The 25,752-nt window shown below is 43.0% G+C and overlaps 2 protein-coding genes across 4 annotated transcripts in view; both read right to left on the bottom strand.

The window, feature by feature from the left end:
- Positions 1-2,949: 2,949 nt before the first annotated feature.
- ctsla (cathepsin La) lies at positions 2,950-10,639 on the bottom strand. Its single transcript, XM_060907203.1, has 8 exons — positions 10,559-10,639; positions 7,912-8,046; positions 7,642-7,764; positions 6,482-6,634; positions 5,151-5,375; positions 4,854-5,022; positions 4,608-4,725; positions 2,950-3,512 (listed from the first exon to the last, which is right to left on the bottom strand). Exons 2-8 carry the CDS (start codon positions 8,035-8,037, stop codon positions 3,413-3,415), a joined length of 1,014 nt encoding a protein of 337 aa, XP_060763186.1. The 5' UTR covers positions 8,038-8,046; positions 10,559-10,639; the 3' UTR covers positions 2,950-3,412.
- A 5,376-nt stretch (positions 10,640-16,015) lies between these two features.
- The window catches only part of dapk1 (death-associated protein kinase 1), a 175,389-nt gene continuing 165,652 nt past the window's right edge, over positions 16,016-25,752 (bottom strand). For all 3 annotated transcript variants that reach the window (XM_060907201.1, XM_060907200.1, XM_060907202.1), the window contains exons 24-26: positions 23,860-23,980; positions 20,239-20,427; positions 16,016-19,261 (exon numbers count right to left, since the gene is read on the bottom strand). In XM_060907201.1, coding sequence (XP_060763184.1) covers positions 17,996-19,261; positions 20,239-20,427; positions 23,860-23,980 — 1,576 coding nt within the window. In that variant the 3' untranslated portion in view covers positions 16,016-17,995. The remainder of the gene's footprint in view (positions 19,262-20,238; positions 20,428-23,859; positions 23,981-25,752) is intronic.

The raw sequence follows: 25,752 nt of genomic DNA, 5'->3' as shown, positions 1-25,752 counted from the left end.
GTAACAAACTTAAGCCCTATATGTTGAAATTCCTATCTTATTCGTTCGTTAATTTATCACACAGTCTTACCTCAGTCAACTTCTTCCCTCCTTCTGTGAAAATTCAACGTCTCAGACATGGACACAAGTGGGCGGGGGATGCGTTTGATTAAGTCTCCTGGTTGGCTGGTGATAGATTGGTGTCATTATAGCACGTCGGAGCGGTTCATGCCAGGCTCGAGTCCGATCCACCACTGATGAGTTGCCCAATAAGAATCCAGAATGTCATCAAAAGACGTATTTTTTTCTCAGTAGACGCAGGTGATGTTAAAGCCTGTTGGCAGTCACGAGGCAGACTACAAAACCGCAAAACCGCAGGGCATCAAGGCCACTGTGGCCTTACGGCAGATATTTTTTTCCAAGGGCGCAAGGCCAAATTGAGAGGGCACGAGGGCAGTGGCCCTCGTGAAATTCCTGCCCTGCCCGGGGGATAAACTGTCCTAGGCCAAACTATACCCAAGGTGTAAAATAGCCTAGGCCAGACTATACCAGGCCAGAATATACCCCTCTGTGTAAAGAGGATTTGATTGTATTTACACAGTATATATACTCACTTTATAACCTGGAGGGAACCGAACGGGTCCCTGTTTCCAAGTGATTAAAGTTTTTCTCATTTTGTGCACACATCATTTGTAAACTGAAATCTTTGTAAATTACAGTTAGGAAAGTCTGCCGTAGCTAGTGAGATGCCAACGTTAAATCCTATTGGTGAAGATAGATATCCGTGAAATCAATATAAGGAATATGTTTACATAACATCTTGAGCTTCCTTGCACATTTTTCAGTGGACTCGACTGTTTAACACAATGCTAGCACTGTAACTAAGTAATAAGGCTAAGATAGTTCATGCATGTATGTAGCGTGTGTGGAGGGAGACGCACTGCCGATGTAGTGATGGGTTTACTTAAAAGTGACCATAGCAGGCGGCCTTACTTTTCATTTCATAATGTAATCCTCTTTAGTATACATCTAAGTATTTTTTAAACAAATAATCTGTTTCACACTGTTTGTTGATGCATTGATTCTGATCTACCCTTTCATTTATATCAGTGGACTCGATCATTTAACAGATCATATGGCATTCTGTATTTATATTCAGTCTGGTTGAAAGGTCTTCTCCTTTGTGTCAGTGTGTGTACGTGTGTGCTAAAATGTGTTACCAATACAGAGATGTTGAAGCGGGAAAACATGTTAAGCAGGCCTTCCAAACTGTACACACACACACTTAGAAACCTTTTACCCAAAATATTGTAATTCTACTGATATAAGATCTAACTCATTGATACATGACAGTTAAAAGTTCAACTGTAGCTGAGTATAATTGCATTACGTTTTGGATATGTGCTTTTATTTTAATGTGTAAACACTACTGAGAAGTGTGGCAGTAATCTTTGTGGAAGTTTAATATTTTTAATGATTAAAGTTTTTCTGGTTGAAGTAATAAAAGTGTGTGTGTTGAGTTTTAAATTTTAGGTCAGTTAGCTTTCTCACTTAACTTACCTGACAAAACTGAATTCTCAATAAAATGTTGAAAAATTAAGTAATTCTTGTGTATTGCTCAACACTACCGATATCACAAATAACATACAGTACCAGTCACAAATATTAAATGGGGGTATAATTTGGCCTAGGCCATAATATACCCCAGAGTATAAATTGGCCTGATAACATACCCGGGGTATAATCTAGCTTAGGCTGCTTTAACCCCAGGTAAAGTCCGGACTGGGGGTATACTATAGCCTGTTACACAGATATGATGTACACTACAATATTATTTCTTACACAATCACTAACCAAGACCGTAAACACTTTAGGTTCACATATACAGTCATTCCCCCCCAAGTAAATCTTGTCACTCCATAGGTATAAGTGAGTTATTGAAGTAACCTACACTACCAGTCAAATTTGGACACACCCAATCCAATGGGTTCTTTATTTTTAATTTGGGGAAGAGGAGAAAAAAAAAAAAAAAACCACCAAATATCTTAATGGACCTTTGTTTCTTGACATATGGATTACAGTTGTCAAATAAGGCAATTTACTGATTTATTTACTGTTTGGTCTCAAATGCATTAATTGACAAGACTGAACAACATTCCAGGTGACTAACCCATGAAGGTGCTTAAAAGATAGTGACTGAAGCTGTCAAGATAAATATTTCAAAGTAGCCACAGTTTAACATTTGAAGGCCATTTTGTAACACTAAATCACAACTCCATTTCTTAGTTTTGGAACCTTCACTATTGTTCTACAATACAGAACAGTCCAGCCATCCATTATCTGTAGCTGCTTATCCTGTCCTACAGGGTTGCAGGCAACCTGGAGCCTATGGGTGAAAGGCAGGGTACACCCAGACAAGTTGCCAGATTATCACAGGGCTGAGACGTCAAGACAAAAACAACCATTCACACCTACAGTCGGTCAATTTGGAGCCACCAATTGTCCTAATGAGCATGTCTTTAGACTGTGGGGGGAAACTGGAGCACCCGGAGGAAACCCATGCAGACCTGGGGAGAACATGCAAACTCCACACAAAGAGGCCCTTGGTGGCTGCTGGGCTTGAACCCAGAACCCTACACCACCGTGCCGCTGCAGAACAGTCAAAATACAGAAAAACCTATGAATGAGCAAGTGGGTAAATTTTTGTACTGTAGGTTGATACTTCATATTCTTGAAGTTCAGTTATGGAGATACTGAATGTGGACGAATAACAGGAACCTCTAGGGAGCAAGAGAAGTAGAGAGAAAAAAAAAATAAAATGCTAACACCAAACTTTAACAGTCCCATTTTTTTTTTTTCATTGCAGGGTCATGTTTCTCCTCTTAGATACAGCATACTTGCCTTCCCTAATTTCTTGGTTTAAATTAACCAAGACAGTATTTATTAAAACAAAACCCATCAGCCATGAAATTAGTACCAGTATGATGTTTAATTGCATGAAAATCTTCCCAATTACAGGAAACTGAACTGAAATGTGCAAAGATCACAGGATGTAAATAAAACGGGATAAGGTCTATTGCACATGTTGCACTTTCACAGGATTGGTTCAAGTGATCATAAAACTAGGGAAAAAAAAAAGAAATGCATTTACATTTCAGCAAGAAACACCAACATATTTACATAAAGTAAAAGCAAACCTACTTAAAATGTCTAAAAACAGTGTTCCATGTAAAACCAGAAGCCTACATTTGTGTTCTATAGGCATTCAGTCACACAAACGAACCCAATTTGGTTAGAATACTTTCCCTTTCTCATAATTAACTAGTTTTACTGCACCGATGCTGCAAGTGACAGCACCAGTGAAGACACTTAAATGGTAGTGAAGTTCAAACAGATTAGGATAAGGCCTTCCAAAAGCCTTGCTGGAGGTTTCTTAAACCAGTGGGTAGCTGGCTGCTGTAGCAATACCACAGTGGTTGTGTCGGTCCTTGGCCATGTAGATGTAGCCTTCATCACCCCAACTTTCACTCCAGCTATAAACAGAACAAAAAACAGGAAGAGATTGTCACTTCAAAGTTAACCCCACAACTACCACTACTCACTTTCAGTCTCAATTTTTGGCTTCCAAATATACCTAAAACAACCTTAAGGGGCACAGTTGGGCATTAGTCCACCGCAAGCTGTCAGTGAGGGTTGGGTAACGGGAATGAAACATTAGGCTATTGCCGCTTTTCCACTACCAACTCGGCTGAGTTGGGCTGAGCCGTGCCGTGCTGAGTCGAGCTGAGTGGGGCTGTTGGAGTTGCATTTCGACTACAACCGCGCTGAACCGTGCTGGCTGGAAGTGGGTGGACACATTGGGTGGAGTTAGCGAAAGTGGGTGGACGTCACGTGATGTCGTTAGGCGGCGCAAACAGTGACATCAGTGATCTTTTAAGCGGTAGTCTCACGACCCGGATAGTAAACAATAAACATGGAGGACATGGAGTCGTTAGTGTTGCTGGTCTTGGTGCTGTGGCTTGTTGTCACTGACAACGCAAACAGATACTGGCAAGAGCGTATAGATGAGGCGAGGTGCATAAGGCTTCAGAAATTCTCGTAATTCATAATTCTTCTTCCAGGTTTACGGTGTTTACAGATCCCAGCGTGCTTGCGGGGCGCGTGTGAGGACACTCCTCCTCACCAATCAGTGCACGGGGGAGTGTCTCCTCACGCCCCTAGCCTCACTCAGCTCGGCTTGCTTCAGCCCCACTCAAACCGTGCGAGTTTTGGGTTATAAGTAAGGCTGAAGCGAGCCGAGTCGTGCTGCTCTGAGGTAGTCGAAACGCGAGCCGTGTCAGGCTGAAGTGAGCTGAAAAAGGGTAGTGGAAAAGGGCCATATGTGGCTTGATACACAGCTACAATCTGATCACTTGCATACATGTACACGCCTTCACATATCCATTTCAGCAACTCCCTGTAGGTAACCCTGTATACGAGTCTTAGAAGCCCTCAACACAGCAAGTTACCCCTCAATGTCTCAAGTTCTACTATAGTGTACTGTGTTGATTCAGTCGAGCATTTTGTTTTAAAACAAATAACACCCCAAACACCCAAGTGTGTTGCTCCATAGAGAGGTCAACTCATACCTGTTCTTGACGATCCAGAACTTCTTTCCATCTACATCTTCACCCTCATAGCCATAACCCACCACCAGAACACCATGGTCCAAATCCTCACTACTGCAGTCTCGCTCATAGTAGATACCTGAGAACAAAATTGTCACAGAGAAAGTTAGTTGGTGTTAACGAGAACCAAAACCTTCAATGCCACAAAAAAACAGCATCTGTGTCTTCATCATGTCTGATGAAGAGCAAATGGACCTTAAATCTCACCTGAATGGTAGAATTGGAAGGACTCATGTCCAGCATCAATGGCCACAGACACTGGACCAACAGCAGCCACAGCCTTCAACAGAGCATGCTCTTTACCACTGGGGATGTCCACAAAGCCAGTGTCATTCGCTGCACTATACCTGGGATCATACTTGCAGGGCTGGTCATCCTGAAATCAGAGTATAGTAGTACAATCAACTAACGTTTGTTCATTGGTTAGCACAATTTTTAGTTTTACAAAAACTAATAAGAAACAACTTTAACTTCTCATTTAACTTGGAGCAAGTAAAAACTTACTGTTCCAAGGTAGGGGTAGAATTTCTCAGTGTCCAGGCCTCCATTGTCCTGGATGTACTGGAAGGCCTGGTCCATGAGTCCACCATTGCAGCCCTCATTTCCTTCAGAACGAGAGCAGTCAACCAGGTTCTGCTCACTGAGGGATACCAATTTGCCAGTCTTTCTGAACTCCTGACCCTCCATGGCTCCAGTTGTGCTGAAGGCCCAGCAAGAACCACACTGACCCTAAAAGAACAAGGATTACAGTAAATATTGCTTTACTTCAGGCATAAGGCCCATCACTACAACTGAACTAAAGGCCACTGGGTCTTAACTAGATTTTACCAAATAGGAAAGTAGTCATGTGACTCACATTCATACATTTTCTGAATTCTCAGTTGCCTATAGAAAATACATCCAGCTCCTCCCCTTGTACCAAAGCTGTGCAACCAGTTTCAAACTATAGGAATCTTAAAAGCCAGAGCCACTGAAGCGAACCCTTCTCTTGAACAGTGTAGTGTTGCTGAGCATTCAGATTAGAATTAAGACAAAAACAATTCATAGCTTTCCAAGTTTAAAACAGCCCCAGCAAACAGGAGTGGGGGAAGTGAAACCTGCCACTGTCAACTTTCCCACACCTATGGGATTTTTAAAATGCCCATCATCGATTAAGATGAAGTGGTTATATGCATTTGGTGGAGGATTACTGGACAATTATTTTAAGTAGTAAGGAATTGTGGATGTGCCGTATTTTCTGGACTATAGAGTGCACCTGTATATAAGCCGCATCCGCTCCATTTAAAAAAAATAAATAAATAAAAATAAATACAAGCCGCACCGGGCTATAAGCCGCAGATATCTATGTTGAAAAATTAGATATTTACTGCATGTGCAGAACGATTTTGTACTGTAAATGTACATGTACCTGAACAGATTCTTTCCAAACAGTGCCTTTTAACACGGCAGCAACTTTGCTGATTAAAACGGAACAGAACCAAGAGAAAATAACCGGTATTTATTTACCTTCATTTCTCCTGTGTTTGAAGCCACAAGTCACTTTAATCATCTTCGCTGGATTTGAAAATAATTACCAGTTAGTAATTTGTCGTGCGTGTTCTATCTGCTAAAGATCTGCTAATTCTTCTTTGCATTGATTTTTCGTCTATCTTATTTTTGATTCTACTTCCGGTTAGAGCGCCCCTAGCGGTGGAAGAAAAATCCACAGAATAGCCGCACCTTTGTATAAGCCGCATGGTTCAAAACCTAGGAAAAAAGTAGCGGCTTATAGTCCAGAAAATACGGTAAACCAACATGCGTGTTGTCTTGAAGGCTGGATGAGAAAGAGCCCTCACCTGGTCTTTGACAGGAGTAACATATCCCTTCTCTCTCCAGTCCAACTTGCTTGGGACCTCCAGGAAGTTGGGCTCCATGAAGAGGGATCCCTTGGACTTCTTGTCCTTCTTGTGCTTGAAGCCATTCATGACCTGCCGGAATTCTTCATGGGGCTAAAGAGAAAAGAGAGTTGGACCATGAATAATGCAAGTAAAACTGTGTTCACATATATACCAGTACGATAGTGGTATAACTGTATCGATACAAAGTATACCGGTACAGTTTAGTGCATCTGTCCACACTAGCGAGAAATGTTTGCGGTTTTCTTTCACAGTAGTTGAAACGCGCGTGCGCGAAATGTTTCCATGGTTACTGAGTAACTTCCTTCCGAGAATATGCTGGATGAAACAACGTGTGTGTGCTTTTTGTCGTCAATGTACAGTCTGTATTTCTGGTGGTCGTTTATTCAGTCGAATCGTACAAAATGCACGAGGCAGTTGAGAAAGAAACAAAGAAAACGAATCTCCGTTCTTCATTTTATTCAGCGAAGACATCGATTGAGGTGTATGACTTTGCGCATTATATTTGTATCGATACAGAACCACTTCATCTGTCCACACTACAGCAAAGCGATACTGTACTGGTACGAAACCCATACATGTGGGTTTCGCACCCATATAGTTATACTGCTACAGTACCGGTATAGTTGCTAGTGTGGACAGGTGTTGCGGTACGAAAGTAGTATCATATCGGTACAAAATCCCTAGTGTGGACAGGGTATAAGACACTTAATGTACATGCTCAGACAAATTGTTTACTACTGGCATAGCAGAGAGAAACAATGTGTAATAGGTACAGGTAATCAAGTTTAATTTCACATGCAAAAAACAGTGAAATAAGTGCTCCCTGTGCAAATTTATAGTTTAATACAGCTTGGTAAAGCAAGCCCCTACAGAATCTATACTACACAAGCAGCTCAACTGCATTGAAGCTACAGTGATCACTGACTGAGGTCATTTGTTCTGCCAATTTAAAGAAAAAAAAAAAAAAAGTTGATCCAATTGGCATTTGAGTTGACTGAACCAACTTGACAGCCACTGAATTTTAAGCAACATCTAGGCTAGCTGCATGATCATATGATCAAAGGCACTGCCCTCAAATAACTTGTTTACATGCTCACCATGTCACCAAAGTGATTCATTTCCAGGCGGTAGGTGTGCTTGCCCAATGAGTGCTCCAGGTTGTGCAGCTCAATCTTTTTCAAGTTCTTCTCCCAGACCATTCGCCTCCAGCCTTCTTCCTTCTACAAACAAGAGGCAGCAAGACAGTCAGTTCAATATTTTTTTTTTAATATTTAAAAAAAAAAAAAAAAAAAAAAAGTGCTAAACATTTGGGGGGGGGGGGGGGGGGGGGGGGGAGAAGAGATATTTAATGACAAAAGAAATCTTACCTCATGATATTTTTTACCATGCCACTCCTTCCACTGCTCCCAATGGCTGTCTAGTTCTCGGTCCAGACTGGGGGCAGCAAATACTGCACTGAGGCACACAGCCAGCACGGCCAAACACAGACTCATGGTGAAGAACTGAAACAAACAAACAAACAAAAAAATACTTTAAGAAAAATAAAAGTATTTCCAGTTTGGAAGCCCATTTCTACCACAACGAGTCACAATGAGAAACCTTAAGTTCTCCTAACAAGGTCTTACGATCTCAGAATACCACTTATACCGCCTGTAATATACTCCTGCTTGGACCACCTCACTGCACTCTGTACACTGACTCATCTTGTATTATAATAAAGATCCTGCATATTGTCTATACAGAGTACTGCATAGATATCCATTATCTGTAACCGCTTATCCTGTTCTACAAAGTTGCGGGCAAGCTGGAGCCGATCCCAGCTGACTATGGGTGGGAGGTGGGGTACACCCTGGACAAGTCACCAGGTCATCACAGGGCTGACACAGAGGCAAACAACGATTCACACCGACAGTCAATTTAGATCCACCGATTAGTCTAATCTGAATGTCTTTGGACTGTAAGGGAAACCCATGCAGACACAGCAAGAACATGCAAACTACACAGAAAGGCCTTCACTCAAACCCAGGACCTTCTTGCTGTGAGGCGACAGTGTTAGCCACTACACCACTGTGCCACCCTGTGTACTGCTTAATATACTATCTATTGATAATACAATAGATATAATGCACATAGTAGTTATTGTAGATTGCATGTTTGTGTTGTTGGGCAGCACAGTAGTGTAGTGGTTAGCACTGTCGCCTCACAGCAAGAAGGTCCTGGGCTCGAGTCCAGCAGCTGGCAAGGGCTTTTCTGTGTGGAGTTTGCACGTTCTCCCCATGTCTGCATGGGTTTCCTCCAGTTTCCCCGACAGTCCAAAGACATGCAGGTTAGGTTAACTGGTGACTCTAAATTGACCGTAGGTGCGAATGGTTGTCTGTGTCAGTCCTGTGATGACCTGGCGACTTGTCCAGGGTGTACCCCGCCTTTCGCCCGTAGTCAGCTGGGATAGGCTCCAGCTCGCCTGCGACCCTGTAGAACAGGATAAAGTGGCTACAGATAATGAGATGAGATTGCATGTTCTCCCCATGTCTGCATGGGTTTCCTCCGGCTTCCCCGACAGTCCAAAGACATGCAGGTTAGGTTAACTGGTGACTCTAAATTGACTGTAGGTGCGAACGGTTGTCTGGGTCAGTCCTGTGATGACCTGGCGACTTGTCCAGGGTGTACCCCGCCTTTCGCCCGTAGTCAGCTGGGATAGGCTCCAGCTTGCCTGCGACCCTGTATACAACAGGATAGAGCAGCTACAGATAATGAGAGGAGTTTGCATGTTCTCCCCGTGTCTGCATGGATTTCCTCCGGGTGCTCCGGTTTCCCCCACAGTCCAAAGACATGCAGGTTAGGTTAACTGGTGACTCTAAATTGACCGTAGGTGTGAATGTGAGTGTGAATGGTTGTCTGTCTATGTGTCAGTCCTGTGATAACCTGGCGACTTGTCCAGGGTGTACCCCGCCTTTCGCCCGTAGTCAGCTGGGATAGGCTCCAGCTTGCCTGCGAGCCTGTAGAACAGGATAAAGCAGCTAGAGATAACAGATGGATGGATGTGTTGCATAATGCTTATTGTCAAATCACATATACATAACATACATATTAACTGCAACACTAGAAAGCCACCAACTGCCAGAATCAGAATCCTTGTGTGTGTGTGTGTGTGTGTGTGTGTGTGTGGACATACTTGGGTAATAAACAGGATTCTGATTCTTTCTGAGTCAAGATCTGAACAATACTGTATCAAACCAGTCATGAGATCCTTCTGTTACATGTGACCCCCCTGCACAAAAGAGCTTCAGATCCATGGTTCTGAAGTCAGTTTAATAATAAAAAAAAAATTTAAAAATATTTACCATAAACAAGACACACATCCAGTAAAAGGTTCACGTGACGTCATCACGTGACTCTGCAGTACACAAGATACAAGAGAAGGAAAAAAAAAAAGGGAGGCGGGGGGACTCAAACAGAAACCCCACCCATGTGATATCTTTCTGAAAACAAACAGGGGGGGGGGTATGTTTATGCTGGTATGTGGTGCGTTTATAGAACATTAATCTCGCAAATGTTGATTTTTTTTTTTTGTAACTGCGTTATGGCGCCCGGAAGGGGAGAAAAAGACAACCGGAAACAGCACGCACACTTTGCTTTCTAGAAAAATGAAGAGATGGAAACCCATGCGCGGTGATGAGGAGACAGAAAGAGAGAGGAATTAACAGTTATGACCACTGGGAGCAATAAAGAACCTCCAGGTCACTGCGTCAAAGAAGCCGAAGCCAACACACACACACACACTCACGCTCTCTCTCTCTCTCTCTCTCTCTAGTCCTATATAGGCTATTAAAAACACTCCAAAACACACCTGTATACCGTAAACAAACAAAATAAACCCGTCAATACTCTAAATACAGACTGCATTCCTTACAATATCATTCAGAAACTCATTACCAAGAATATAAACACTCTCTCGAGACTCATTTTTAAAAAAAAAAAAAGCCGAACAGAAATCGTTTTAAAGCCCATTCTTACCTCTTCTGTAGTAAACCTGGAGAGAAAATGTTCTACTGAAAACAGCTGTAAGTTTATAAAGCCTGGCTTCAAAGACGCAATTCCACGTTTCTGATTGGTCGAAACGATTCCTGACTCCGCCCCTGACATTAATCACTCAGCATGTGATCTGGAAGCACGTGATTCATTTCCCGGCTGATGGGATTTCTCTCTCTCTTTTTTTTTTTTCTTTTCCCGCACATTATAGTGTTTGGGTGCGTCTTTAAACCAGAACGTTTATTTAATCATCGTTTAGGGTTAAATGAAAGGATAGGTGATATGCTAAATCACATTAAAACGACAGTACAGTGGGTCTAAGTGGCTCATACCAAAACTAAAGTATATTTAAATATACTCAAAACAACAACATTACTTTAGTTTTATACTGGAACGTTACAAGTCCTGCGACTTTGAGCTGGAACACTTAACACAATAAACATGGCTGATTCTGGTGTTGGTACTGAAAGTCAAACTGGAGTCTATTTATCTGTCCAGAACATTGTGTTCCAGTTTGACCTTACACTGTACATCAGTGCACATGTGACAGTTAAACCACTGAATATGGCAAGCAATACAAAATCTATATTTTTGTATTTACTCTATTGATTGAAGTCTAGTGGCAGGAGCAAATTTTATGAACGGTTATTCATAAGTGGGGAAAAAAAAGATTTTTTTTTTTGGAGTTAGGAGGCACGGTGGTGTAGTGGTTAGCGCCGTCGCCTCACAGCAAGAAGGTCCGGGTTCGAGCCCCGGGGCCGGCAAGGGCCTTTCTGTGCGGAGTTTGCATGTTCTCCCCGTGTCCGTGTGGGTTTCCTCCGGGTGCTCCGGTTTCCCCCACAGTCCAAAGACATGCAGGTTAGGTTAACTGGTGACTCTAAATTGACCGTAGGTGTGAATGTGAGTGTGAATGGTTGTCTGTGTCTATGTGTCAGCCCTGTGATGACCTGGCGACTTGTCCAGGGTGTACCCCGCCTTTCGCCCGTAGTCAGCTGGGATAGGCTCCAGCTTGCCTGCGACCCTGTAGAAGGATAAAGCGGCTAGAGATAATGAGATGAGATGAGAATACAAAAACTATATTTTTGTATTTACTCTATTGATTGAAGTCTAATGGCAGGAGCAAATTCTATGAACGGTTATTCATAAGTGGGGGAAAAAAAGATTTTTTTTTTTTTGAGTTAGGAGTCAGGCGGCATGGTGGTGTAGTGGTTAGCGCCGTCGCCTCATAGCAAGAAGGTCCGGGTTCGAGCCCCGTGGCCGGCGAGGGCCTTTCTGTGCGGAGTTTGCATGTTCTCCCCGTGTCCGCGTGGGTTTCCTCCGGGTGCTCCGGTTTCCCCCACAGTCCAAAGACATGCAGGTTAGGTTAACTGGTGACTCTAAATTGACCGTAGGTGTGAATGTGAGTGTGAATGGTTGTCTGTGTCTATGTGTCAGCCCTGTGATGACCTGGCGACTTGTCCAGGGTGTACCCCGCCTTTCGCCCGTAGTCAGCTAGGATAGGCTCCAGCTTGCCTGCGACCCTGTAGAACAGGATAAAGCGTCTAGAGATGATGAGATGAGATGAGATAGGAGTTGGGTGGCACGGTGGTGTAGTGGTTAGCGCTGTCGCCTCACAGCAAGAAGGTCCTGGGTTCGAGCACAGTGAGGGCCTTTCTGTGTGGAGTTTGCATGGGTTTCCTCCGGTTTTCCCCCCACAGTTAGGTTAATTGGTGGCTCTAAACTGAGTGTGAATTGTTGTTTGTCTCTGTGTGTCAACCCTGCGATAACGTGGTGACTTGTCCAGGGTGTACCCTGCCTCTCACCCATAGTCAGCTGGGATATGCTCCAGCTTGCCTGCAACCCTGTAGAACAGGATAAGCATGGATGGATGGAGTTAGGAGTCATACGGCACTCAATTTTTCAACAAATCGTCTTGTCTGCACAGCCGACATAGCTGTCAATATGCCTTACAACACAAATGTCAAAGATTAGACAAAGCCACCAAATGACAGCAAGTTGATATCCTAACGCGTCTGACGTAATCCCATTAATTTGACTGTCAAACCACTCGCCTTAATTTTGTCAAAATGATTCAAGATTCTCAAACAAAAGCCTTTGTCTTCTTTTGAAAGGATCCTAGACAACCATGAGGTGAACTCGCATTAGGGCTGTAAGCCAACTTGATCACAAGGATTCAGAATGTGTTCTGATGCAAATGGAACTTGTGTCCAATTGAAAACACACACAGAATATTTTCAAATTCTTATGTTGTAGGTAGTTAAGAGACTAAATGTGGCCTTTAACAACACTACCTATATTAGCTAGCGTTGGCTGCTCACAGCTTGAAATTCAAGTCAGCCATAATTTCCATAACACAAAGACGATGACCTAGGAGAAAATTCAGTGCCTCGACATGCCCTGTACCCAACAGTAATTATCTATGAAAATATACACCTCGCATTTCATGAAAAGCTCCATCTAAGGAAAACAAAAGTAGTCAGTCCTTATTTTAGAGTCCTAATTTTGCTCAAAATACTAAGGATTATATAGACTAGAAGTGTTTTTTTTTTTTTTGGGGGGGGGGGGGGGGGGGGGGGGGAACCCAAGTCTCGTTTAGATAACTAGATGAGAAAATGGCATTTATTTGTAGCAGTACATATATAAAATCACCTCCCTATATTCTATACCAACAATGAATATATATTGGGGAGAGATGTTAATTTATAGTGAGAATTCCATAAAATGGATGTGTCTTGTCTGCAGTGCAGAGTTCAGTTGTACTGGTACTTGGAAAAAAAAAAACAACTTTGCATAAAAATCCATATTTTCCAAAACCTGTAGGCGTGAGGTTCTCAAAACCACAATGTTGCTTAGAATTCCAAGTTGTACACTTTTCTGAACTCTTGAAGTTCATCGTCCTGCATCACAAGCACGTCATCATGACGTCTTAAACCCTTAGATGCATAAGTGGGTCAAAAATGACCCGGTGAGGTTGTTTTCTTGAAATATCTTTGTAATGAAAAATTGATATCATTTCATATTCCAGGTATTCCTCAAAAAACATGTTTTTGATATAATGCCATTTACATTTTTAACTTACCTTTAATACATTTTAAGAAATTGTAGTTTTTGTATTACTACCCCAAGCTTCCATAAGTGGGTCAAAAATGACCTGCATGCATTTTCTATGGAATCCAATGGGAACCTTTGATTCTTATCAGCTGTGGCTCATCTCATCTCATTATCTGTAGCCGCTTTATCCTTCTACAGGGTCGCAGGCAAGCTGGAGCCTATCCCAGCTGACTACGGGCGAAAGGCGGGGTACACCCTGGACAAGTCGCCAGGTCATCACAGGGCTGACACATAGACACAGACAACCATTCACATTCACACCTATGGTCAATTTAGAGTCACCAGTTAACCTAACCTGCATGTCTTTGGACTGTGGGGGAAACCGGAGCACCCGGAGGAAACCCACGCGGACACGGGGAGAACATGCAAACTCCACACAGAAAGGCCCTCGCCGGCCCCGGGGCTCGAACCCGGACCTTCTTGCTGTGAGGTGACAGCGCTAACCACTACACCACCGTGCCGCCCCTCAACTGTGGCTGTCAGGAATAAATTAACTGTGGATCACACAGACTATATCAGAAATTTTCTGAAGGAAATTTCCCCCATGGGGGACAAAGTTTTACTACTACTACAGAAGTGTCACCCCTCAGGTAAATTATTTTACACAGCAAGAGCTTGCGCTTCGATGACAAGAGGACCAGAGCCTCCCGACTGGAAACAGACCATATGGCAGCCTTCCGCTATGTATGGGACCTGTTCCTGGTCAACTGCAGACAGCGATTCATCCCCAGTGATTGTGTCACTGTGGACGAACAGCTTGTGGCATTCAGGTTAAGGTGCAAGTTTCAACAGTACATGCCAAGTAAGCCTGCCAAGTACGGCCTAAAGATCTTCTGGGTTTGTGATGCACGCATCCCCTATGCAATAGATGGCATAGTTTACATGGGGAGACAATCAGGGGAAGAAGTTCAGAAGAATCTGGGGGAAAACATTGTCCAGCAGTTGTGTAGTAGATTTAGAAACACAGGTCGCAACATCACCATGGATAACTTTTTCGCCAGTGTGCCTCTTGCGCAGCATCTCCTGGAGAAGGTTCTCACTATTGTGGGGACTCTACGTCAGAACAAGCCAGACATCCCTCCTCTGATGAAGCCTTCCAAGTCCAGTGAGGTTCACAGCACAGAGTTTGGATTCAATGACAGCCTTACCATGGTCAGCTATGTCAGAAAAAAAGGAAAAGCTGTTGTGCTCCTGAGCACGATGCACCACGACAAAGTAGTGGATGAAAATAGCAGAAAGAAAAAACCAGAAGTGATCACATTTTACAACAAGATGAAAGGAGGTGTAGACACCGTTGACCAGATGGTTGGCACGTACACCTGCAAGTGCCAAACACAGAGGTGGCCCATGGTGCTGTGGTACAACATAATTGACATCGCCACCCTGAATGCCTACACCTTTTTCACGGTTCAGCACCCAGAATTCAAGAGCAGCATCACCAATGCACGACGGCTCTTCCTCAAAGAGCTGTCAAAGGAGCTTGTCACACCACACGTGAGGAGTCGACTGGAAGGCTGCCCCCAACTGCAAACCCCAATTATTGAAGCAATGGAAAGGTGTGAGGTGACAAAAGCCACAACCCAGCCACAGGAAAGAAGCAGACAGGGCCAACTAAAGAGAAAGAGGCGTCAGATCTGCCCAAGTAACAAAGATTGGAAAGTCAACAATAGGTGTGGGAAATGCAATGTACCCGTGTGCAATGATCACAGCCAGAAACAGGTAGTTTGTCTGAACTGCATACAGTGATGAGACAAGAAGGCAAAACAGGGAAAAGAGAAAAGAGAGAGGAACTGTCAATGACTGGACAGTTACATACATACATACACACACGGACACACAGACAGACACACACACGCACAATGATGTTCACATTTTTCTATTGCTGTTCTGACACACAGACACCAAGACACACACACATGCGTGCACACACAATGGATGCTCACATTTTTCTATTGCTGTTCTGGGTAATTTTCTTTTTCAAAAATGTTAAAAAGTGAAAAACAAAGATATTTCAAACATGAAATCATTTTTGTGTGGTCCTAAATATAATACTAAATATTATACAAGTGATTATTCTTAACCAAAATGACAAAAATGGCATAAAAACGCATTGATTCTAATATGGGTCATTTTTGACCCACTTATGGAAGAGTGTAGGGTCCAGTCACTCGTGCATCTAAAGGCTAAGCAGCAGCAGCAAAGAAATTCAATGCTGTCCAATGATCGTTTTTCAGAAAAGGAACCGATAGAAAGTGTGATGGTCAAAACAACATTTTCGAAATCACTGATTTAAAAAAAACAACAACAAAAAAAAAAAACCCACAACCAAACTTTCAGGTAAACAATTTATTATAAAAATGTACTACACTGTATTAAGGAAGTATTAAGGACATGGCATTCAGAGACATGCTTTAGGAATATAATATAAATAGAAGAAACATTTTGTGCAAAGAGATGACCTGTACAAAGACTTGCTAATACACCTGGTTCACTTTCCCTCTTAAGAAGTCAGAGTTGTTCTCGAAAAGAGGGCAAAGCATGAACCTTAACAATGGACTGAAAACACAAAGAGAATGCTCAATAATACATAAGACTCAATCACAATATATAAAAAAATGTGCTTTCTAGAATAGCAAGTATGCACATTTCCCTTTTCTTCTTTTATTGTTAAATGGGTAGCAGGGGAAGTAAAGGAGATGTGATTAAAAATGACAAGGGGATTGTTTGCAAGTTCATGGAGCTTCCTGGTGTCCTTTATCTTCATACCTCACACAGGGGACGTGAGAAAGAAAGCGTGTGTGACACCAAGATAAAGTTTGCCACTGTAGTCGACGGACACAAGAAATACATTCAGTTCCATTTAAAAAAAAAACAACAAAAAACAAAAACCCAAAACAGTTCTATATAGTACAAGTATGATGGAACAAGCTCTAATCCAAGCTAAAGACTCACTCAGATGAGGGCACATGGTTTCTACAAGTCACTGATCTAAATGAATATACATCATCTTGATTTGAAATTTTTCAACAAAACCTTTGCTCGATTCCACTCCGTTACAGAAAGGCATTCTTTTGGTTAAAGTTCCACTGAAAAGAGCACCATTAGCTTGCAGTTAAGTGCATGTCTGAAACAAACCGTGATCTCCTCATGGACGCTGTTAACACACAGGAAATGAAGTATATATTAAAGCTGATAACTGTAACAATATTTAGATCATGCTTCAAAACACATTAAAAATGGAACCACATTAATAATACAAACTGCCTTGAAACATTTTTGCCGTTAAATAAGCAAAAGAGAAATAGCAGCCGAAGAGCAATATTTAAGAAACTTTGTCCGTATCTGACTTTTCTAATTAAACTTGTGTAAAAAAAAAAAAAAAAAGAAGCATCGTCATAAATCCTCTGGTTGTTTTCGAAATTAACCTTTCAACCAACCACCGGATTTTTCATGTCAAATAAAATTGCAAAGCTTCTTGTTTAAGGTTTTTCCATCTTCTTTCTATATTATTTTTAAACCCTGTCTATTGGACCATACCGTTTCAAATGTAACCTTGTTATCCAAGAATATTTTCCAAGGCATAGTGATTTGGCTGCTGCTTGAGAATAAGCTAAAAATAAACCTTTATCTATCTGTTTAATTATAATTTTATGCTTGGTTAAATTTCCAGTGTGGATACAGGTGTGCTAAAACTGTTAGCATAAGAAAATGTAAACTTGAGAAAAAGATGATCGTAAACTGCACTTTTTAAACCCTCATTCGCCATCAAATTAGCAATATGGTTAGAAAATGGATTTCAAAGCTGATGACTGAAATACTGACGAGCCCAAGTTTATGGCTAGAAGAGTTTGGGTTTTTAATTCAAAATCGGGGCATTCGGCAATTTCAAAATGGCTCATAGAGAATCGGCTTCCCATGGTAAAAGGCACTCGATTGCTTGAATCATTACCGAGTAACAGGGCAAAGCACTTAACTATGTAGCCTTTTCTCAAAAGGTTGTATACAAAACCATTGCCAAACATATCTAAACGTATAAAAGAATCCAAAATTGAGAAATCCTTCAATTTTCCTTGACATTACAATGCTGCCACTTAAAAACAAAAAACAAAACCCCTTGAGCTAAAAAGATTCTTAAAGTAGGCACCCTCACAGAAATGAGACATTCAGAAAGAATAGCGCAGGAAGGTTAATGTGTTTAAAGTATGAAATTTCACAGATTACAGTCTTCTGTAACACAGGAACTGAAAGAGAACAACAACAACACTCCACAGGTTAAATTGCACATGTTCTTCCATGCACACAGGTGGTACTCTAGCGCGAGATGACGGAACTGATGGAGTTGTAAGATGTTCCTCCATTGCAGACTGGGCCACAAGGTTCTGGTGGCGTTCCCAGACTGTCCATGTTGACCCGGAACACGGGTGCTGCTTTTAGCAGAAAATCAGCTGCGTCACGGCGGCCAAGCTCTCTTAGCTTAGCTACCAGGACACCGATGGTAGAGTCTGAACGTTGGCTCCAGTCATAAAGGAGCGCCGCTGTTGGGCTTGGGACAGAAAATGGGTCAGTCGGAGGAGTTCCGTTGGTGCCGGGGCTGTACTTAGCGGCTAGTTCACTAAGACCCAGGTTCATAGCTAGAAGACACCAGTCCTTGCCGAGGGTATCAGGTGGGTCAAGCATGCGACTGAGTTTGCGTCGAGCCAGAAGGCTAACCTCAGCTACAGCTACGTCCCCACCCAGCGTTCCTTGTTTGTAGACTTGGGTGCAACCTAGCGCTACGATGCTAGAAAAGCTCTCCCGATAGCCGCCCATGGTGTTGGTTAATGCGTTTTCACCCCGGGCTTGAGCTCTAAAGAAGTCCCTGGGCTGGTAAAGCATGACAGGTCCTTGATGCTCTCGCAGTTGCTGAGGACTCAGGTAATGACGGGCCGTTAGCAGGCCTGGTAGTGTAGCAGCAAGCAGCCCTTCTGCCATTCCACACAGAGTATCCAGCAAAGCGTAGCATCGGCTACGTTCGGACTCCGGTCCTCTCAGCCGTACTTCCAGACCTTGTCCGTGATTAACTAGCAGTACTAAAGCATCGGCTCCACCAACTCCTACCCGAGCACCTCCGGTCCACAGCCTAACTTCCTCTGCCTCGGCCTCTGGTCTCTGCTGCCTGCTCCAGCGACAAAGATTCACCTGCAGTTTGTGGAAAAGGCCACAGGGGAAAGGTGTCAAGTGCTCGGCTGGGACGATGCGGACACCGCCGTACAGAAAAGCGTCCTCCACCTCTTCATCTGCTTCATCAGTCCAGGAATGCTGCAGGTCACCAGTACGGATGAGAGCGGGCACATCCACCATACCGGGATTGGCCAGATCACGGGCACATACGTCCATTGCATCCAAGACTTGAAGGAGCTCATCTACATCCCCCTCAGAGACCAGGGTCTGGAGCTCTTCCTGGCGGTAGCGCCCCCTGTAATGGTGGATGGCTTTGGGAGTTTCAATGGAGAGGAGCTTGCCGAGAACATTGGTGCAGAGCCAACGGGGGTCTAAGAGAACCACATCTTGGACAGTTTCACTCTGTATGATGTTGATCTAAGGCAGAGGAAAAGGGAGAGAGAAATGATTAAAAAAAAAAACCCCAACCAGTGACAGCGTTGGTTGGTCATCTTTTTTTGGAATACTAGACCATTCGTGTGGTATTAAAACCAGACGGAACAACTTGGTTTTAATTAATTAAATTGGAACAATTACCAAAATGGTAAGAGATTCACAAGAAGGCCAAGTAATTCTAGATGTAATTATACTGCCATCTAGTGGGCGTGAAAGTATTTCCCCCTCCCCCACTCACTTCACTGTAATAGCGGTTCAAAGCCTTAGTTGAATAATTGCTTTAAAAATTGTTCAGCAGAGCACAACATGAGAACATTCTTAAATAATATGCCAGATGACTAACCCTGGCTGTTTTGATGTTGTTACAGCACTGAAAACAGTGTAGGCAGTATAATTGGATCAACAGAGAGATTGCTACTCAACCAATGCCACCCACAGCCCAACCATTAACATACATATACGTGATGCATATTTATAAACGTTTTGAATATGCATGCACCATTTCCCCTGTCAATCTGAGAATATTTGGCACCCAGACGTAACACAAGTGATAATTTGGTGTGTTTTTTTTTTTTTAAGTTATAGAAATATGGAGGCACTGTACAATTTAATGATTTTTTCCAAACATATGCTTAGCATACACTTCCCCCTCAAAACTATGTTGTTATGCCAAATATATTTGGTGAACCCTGTCCTGGAGAAAAAAGTAACGCAGAGCATACAACGTCATGTCTAAATGAAGTTAGAGTAAGCTTGCCATGTACTTGTACACTTATGTTGGTAGAACATTTAAAACTTTTTTTTCTCCCCTCTGTTCTTTTGAAGGGTGTCAATAATTCTGGCATTGACCGTATATCCACATCATGATTAACAGTCAACCAGAATGGGGTTCGTTCAGTGCAGCACACGGACATACTCAAATACATACAATACTCCATCTTGCGCGCGCACACACACACCTCTCCCATACTGTGCAGCTGTGTAGCTAGCTCTCGCAGGTCCTCCTCGCTGACCAGAGGATTGATCTGCTCCTGTACATCCACCACAAACTGCTGCCAGGACATGAGCTGGTTTGGCCCGGTCACTTTACGCCAAGCAGGCAGAACAGACAGCAGTTTCTCTGCTAGCTGAGTCATAGGCCTACAGCTCTGAGAAAGAGAGGCAGACAACATGGGTTTCACGAGGGAACATTAAACAGCAGAACCTTCATGCTTCTTTTATTCCACCTTCTTTAGATTGAAGAAATAGTTCATTCGATTGCTTGTACGGTAGGTATGACGCCGTGCTCTCTCGATCAGAAAAGCAGATTAAGAGGAGACGGCTGCAGGTATGTGTAGGAGGCGAAGAGAAAAAGTGGCGTAGGAGGAGGAGAGAGGGTCTCGCTACAGAGAACGTGTAGGATAGGCTTTGTGCTTTGGATACAAGCATCTGACTGTGTACGTGTCTAAGAGGAGAGGACTAGCAGGCCTTGTTATTGAGAGTGGGCTGATATTGAGTCAGAACATACTACGCTTGCACACAGACTCGAACACTTCACAAGAGTAGGAAGGACATATTTCAAAAGAATTATTTCATACTGTTCACAGTGACTAATGGCATGCCTCTAAAAACAATGGTACTGAAGTTACAGCTGTCTTCAAGTAACATTTACGAACATTTTTATGAAACATGTAGCTCTCATTTTTGGCTAATATATCTTGGATGGTCCTACTTCCCAAGTCATGATTATGTTTCAACATTTAAGCCAACATTATGGCCCTTTTCCACTACCCTTTTTCAGCTCACTTCAGCCCGACACGGCTCGCGTTTCGACTACCTTAGAGCAGCACGACTCAGCTCGCTTCAGCCCTGCTTAGCACCGAAAACTCGCACGGTTTTGGAGTGGGGCTGAAGCGAGCCAAACCGAGCCGAGTGGGGCTAGGGGCGTGAGGAGACACTCCCCTGTGCACTGATTGGTGAGGAGGAGTGTCCTCACACGCCCCGCGAGCACGCTGGGATCTGTAAACACCGTAAACCCAGAAGAAGAAGAATTACGAGAATTTCTGAAGCCTTATGCGCCTCGCCTCATCTATACGCTCTTGCCAGTATCTGTTGGCGTTGTTGGTGACAACAAGCCACAGCACCAAGACCAGCAACACTAACGACTCCATGTTTATTGTTTACTATCCGGGTCGTGAGACTACCGCTTAAAAGATCACTGATGTCACTGTTTGCGCCGCCTAACGACATCACGTGACGTCCACCCACTTTCGCTAACTCCACCCAATGTGTCCACCCACTTCCAGCCAGCACGGTTCAGCGCGGTTGTAGTCGAAATGCAACTCCAACAGCCCCACTCAGCTCGACTCAGCCCAACTCAGCACGGCACGGCTCAGCCCAACTCAGCCGCGTTGGTAGTGGAAAAGCGGCAATAGTTTGCTCCTTTCGTTGAAATTTGCACGATTCAACCAATGGCTAGTTTTAAGAGTTTGCTTTATTTGTCCAGTGTTTATGGACAAATCACCAAGTTGTATTTAGTTTGAGAGTTATATTATATTATATTATATAGCCAGCCATGGCCTAATGGATAGGGAAGCAGCTTTGGTTGCTGGTTCAATTCCCTGGACACGCAGGAATGGTTGAAGTGCCCTTGAGCAAGGCACCTAACCCCCAAATGCTCTGGGTATGTTGCTCTGGATTCTGCCAAGAGCTTCTGCCAAATGCCATTAATGTAATGCAATTTAATTTCTCTCACACACACAAAATTAAAAACACCAGAACCTTATTTTCTTCAGCCATGATAAAAAGCAAAAATATCAGCAACAGACTGGAAACTCAGGTTCTAAAATTGTTTTTGAAACTCACAGTTGTAATTATAACTATTATTCGAATGAATGCCCATGTTAAGATTTCATTTATTTGGCAGCTGTGAAAACTTGATGGATGTCGTTGTGGATAAATTTCTAGCAAAAACAGCTTAAAAACAAACAAACAAAAAAACATGGATGCAAACGGCGCGCCTTTTGGCGGATGCCGCCTTATTCACGGCTGTCTGGGGGACTTGTGTGAATCGTGCAGATCTGATGAGGTTTTTTTTGGGGGGGGGTTGGAGTGTCTGATTATAATTTCATCAAAGTAAATTCTGTATTAAAATTACTAAATAAGCAAATGCCGTTACAGTCCATGAAACATAGGAAGTATAAGTATGAGAAGAAAACAGTAAATCAGAAAGCTGCGCACGTAAAGCCAATTACATAACTTACGTTGGACTGATGGAAATCCTTGCGCGTGCAGTGAAGTGCAGCCAGCAGCAGATAATGGTGCGCAGCCAACTGGCTTTACGTGCGCAGCTTTCTGATTTACTGTTTTCTTCTCATACTTATACTTCCTATGTTTCATGGACTGTAACGGCATTTGCTTATTTAGTAATTTTAATACAGAATTTACTTTGATGAAATTATAAGACACTCCAACGCCCCCCCCCCCCCCCCCCCCCCCCAAAAAAAAACCTCATCGGATCTGCACGATTCACACAAGTCCCCCAGACAGCCATGAAAAAGGCGGCATCCGCCAAAAGGCGCGCCGTTTGCATCCATGAAAAAAAAAAAAACAATTATGGTTTCATCCCTAATTAGGTTTTTCAGCCTATAACATACTTTGACACGTCAGCTTTACAAAGCTATAAATATTTTTGATTAAAATGAATGTATTATCTCATCTCATCATCTCATTATCTCTAGCCGCTTTATCCTGTTCTACAGGGTCGCGGGCAAGCTGGAGCCTATCCCAGCTGACTACGGGCGAAAGGCGGGGTACACCCTGGACAAGTCGCCAGGTCATCACAGGGCTGACGCATAGACACAGACAACCATTCACACTCACATTCACACCTACGGTCAATTTAGAGTCACCAGTTAATCTAACCTGCATGTCTTTGGACTGTGGGGGAAACCGGAGCACCCGGAGGAAACCCACACGGACACGGGGAGAACATGCAAACTCCGCACAGAAAGGCCCTCGCCGGCCACGGGGCTCGAACCCAGGACCTTCTTGCTGTGAGGCGACAGCGCTAACCACTACACCACCGTACCGCCCCCATGAATGTATTAATGTTTTTATTTTACATTTTAATCTTGCCTAGGTCTTCTGGGGGAAAAAAAAAAAAATCATGTTCAGTAAGGAGTCATTTTAACAATTGTGGTGGTAAAACCTGTCAGAATGCCTAAAGATATCCCAAACCTTGCTAGCTAAATGTTAATTTCTTACAGTTTGCTATATAGCGACGTGCCTAATCAATTCAGTTCGTCATCAGATATCGGCTTCAGTGTCGGAACGAAATTGTTAAATGCAATTTTCTCCTTTTTCACTTTTGCGGGCAACCTGATTTCATGCCAAAGTTTCACCATGTAAAGGATTTTCCCAGGCTGCCACACATTCATGATAATTCCCATAGCACATACACATTACACACCTGTAGTGCAATCATCACTTCGATAAATGAATGCCACGGAAATGCTCGAGCATTTAAAGTGTAAAAATCAGAATGAGTTAAAAGGTGTGTTCTAACAAAATTACAGGACAACACAACACAAGGCTCTTACGGAGATGATGGAGTTGCGCAGCTCTAATAAGAGGTTCCTTAGCAACTTCATGTCTTTCGAGTTCGAGGCTCCAGCATCCATTATGAAGAGCTTCTCAGCTATTTGCAGATCATTTCCAAACCTGGGAGAGATTAAAAAATCAAATCGCACAATTAAGTACTGAAGATCTTCAAGCTTTAATGGGACGTGCTTTTGAAAAACCTGTGTACTAAGTGAACTCCTAGGAGTACATTACTCGGCACACAAACTGGAGAGCACTTAACAATAGACACGGTCACAAAGAGCTTTACAGAAATGGAGATCCCTAATGAACAACCCAGAGGGAAAAACTCCCCGAGACAACATGAGGAAGGCACCTTGAGAGGAACCAAACCTAAAATCCTGTGAACTGATCTTCGTCTTCCCCCAAATTTGACTTTTATTAAAAGGTCATAGTATGAACACCACTCATTTTAGCCGATTTCCTCCCTCACGTAGATGAATCTGAAATTATTTTAAGAAGAAATTCTTTCCCATTATTATTAAGGTATTCAACGGTTAATGTTCTACTAATTTAGATATTTAGTAATATACCTAGTGTCTGTCATGCGGCCTAAAAAACATGGCTGCCGAGGACTACAACACCCATACGTCACAAACTCGATCACATTCAATATTCATTCCGAGTGCACTCACCTGACCTATACATAAATATATGTATGCTCCGTGTCCCGTACCGGTTACTAAGCCTTTTGTATCTTGCTTTAACATACCTCTGGTGGTTAATTTGTTCATCTCCATCTCCCGAAGTCTTGCCTAATTTTTGTTGATTGCCTGACCATCGCCTGTTGTTCGATAACAATTTTGCCTAACCCTCTGCATAAAACTTCAGTTACCTGCATTTGTGTTTGTTCCTGTCACATGACAGTCCTACTACTCACTGCTCAAGTTAAGACCCTGTCCACACGGCAACGGATTCAGGTGAATCTGATAAAACTGTTTATCGTTCCGGCCTGGCGTCCACACGGCACCGGCGTTTTGGGTGCCCCAAAACAAAATCTTTTGAGAACGGGTTCCAGAGTGGAAAAATCTGGCAACGGCTCCGTTGCGAAGTCGTCTGGATGAGTAGAACGGATTTGTTTACGATGACGTCACAACCACATGACTGTGAGTGCTTCACGCCGGGTAGAAGTGTAACGAACTCGATGCGAGTTGTCAACAAATCCTATAATTTGGTTCATGAAACGCGCTTACAAAATATTTTCACTGTGAATATTTATTGTGTAATGGTGCAAAGTGAGAGAGAGAGAGAGAGAGAGAGAGAGAGAGAGAGAGAGAGAGAGAGAATAGCCCTTAGGGCAGAGTCTTTAGTCCAAACACTGCGGAAGCAGTACCAAACCGTGCACCGCCCGTGCGCTTTCCAAAAACAATCCCGCCAGCAAACATAGGAAAGAAAAAAAAAAAAAAAAAGGAGCGATCTCACCTCTTCAGATGTTGGTTTAAGTCCGACAATACATTCCTCAAAAAGGGTGTAGAAGAACAAAGTAATCCATCAACGTGTAGCATTCAATTTATTCCGGACCATTAAAGAATTCTGGAGGATATCAGAATGTTGGCGTACCGGCTTCCATCTACCCCCATTCATTCCTCTTTCCGTGTCTTTCGTTTTACGCTACTGATTAATAATCAAAACTTTATGTGGCTGGTGCTACAGAAGAAGGGGTTTATGCGCATGCGTCTACTTCTTCTATTGTTCTGGTGTCTCCGAAGGGACCGTCTTACAGCGCACGTAGTGGTGTGGCATGTGTATTGCATCGTTTTCAGCAAGCGTTGCGTTGACATATGAACCTGATATTTTACTGATCCGTTGCCCATGTGGACGCGATATTTAAAAAAAAAAATCTCGTTGCCGTT

The sequence above is a fragment of the Neoarius graeffei genome, chromosome 24 (genome assembly GCF_027579695.1).
Source record: "Neoarius graeffei isolate fNeoGra1 chromosome 24, fNeoGra1.pri, whole genome shotgun sequence".
Classification (NCBI taxonomy): Eukaryota; Metazoa; Chordata; class Actinopteri; order Siluriformes; family Ariidae; genus Neoarius; species Neoarius graeffei.
Note: the sequence above shows the minus strand (reverse complement) of the source record. Positions and strands in the feature narration are given on the sequence as shown.

Bases quoted from the DNA above. Each gene is read 5' to 3' on its own strand.
- ctsla (XM_060907203.1), bottom strand. From the start codon at position 8,037: ATGAGTCTGTGTTTGGCCGTGCTGGCTGTGTGCCTCAGTGCAGTATTT. The intron at 7,765-7,911 runs GTAAGATTTCTT...TCTTGTTTGTAG, and splicing joins ATGGTAAAAAATATCATGAG to AAGGAAGAAGGCTGGAGGCG. The intron at 5,023-5,150 runs GTAAGTTTTTAC...CTCTGATTTCAG, and splicing joins TCTACCCCTACCTTGGAACA to GATGACCAGCCCTGCAAGTA.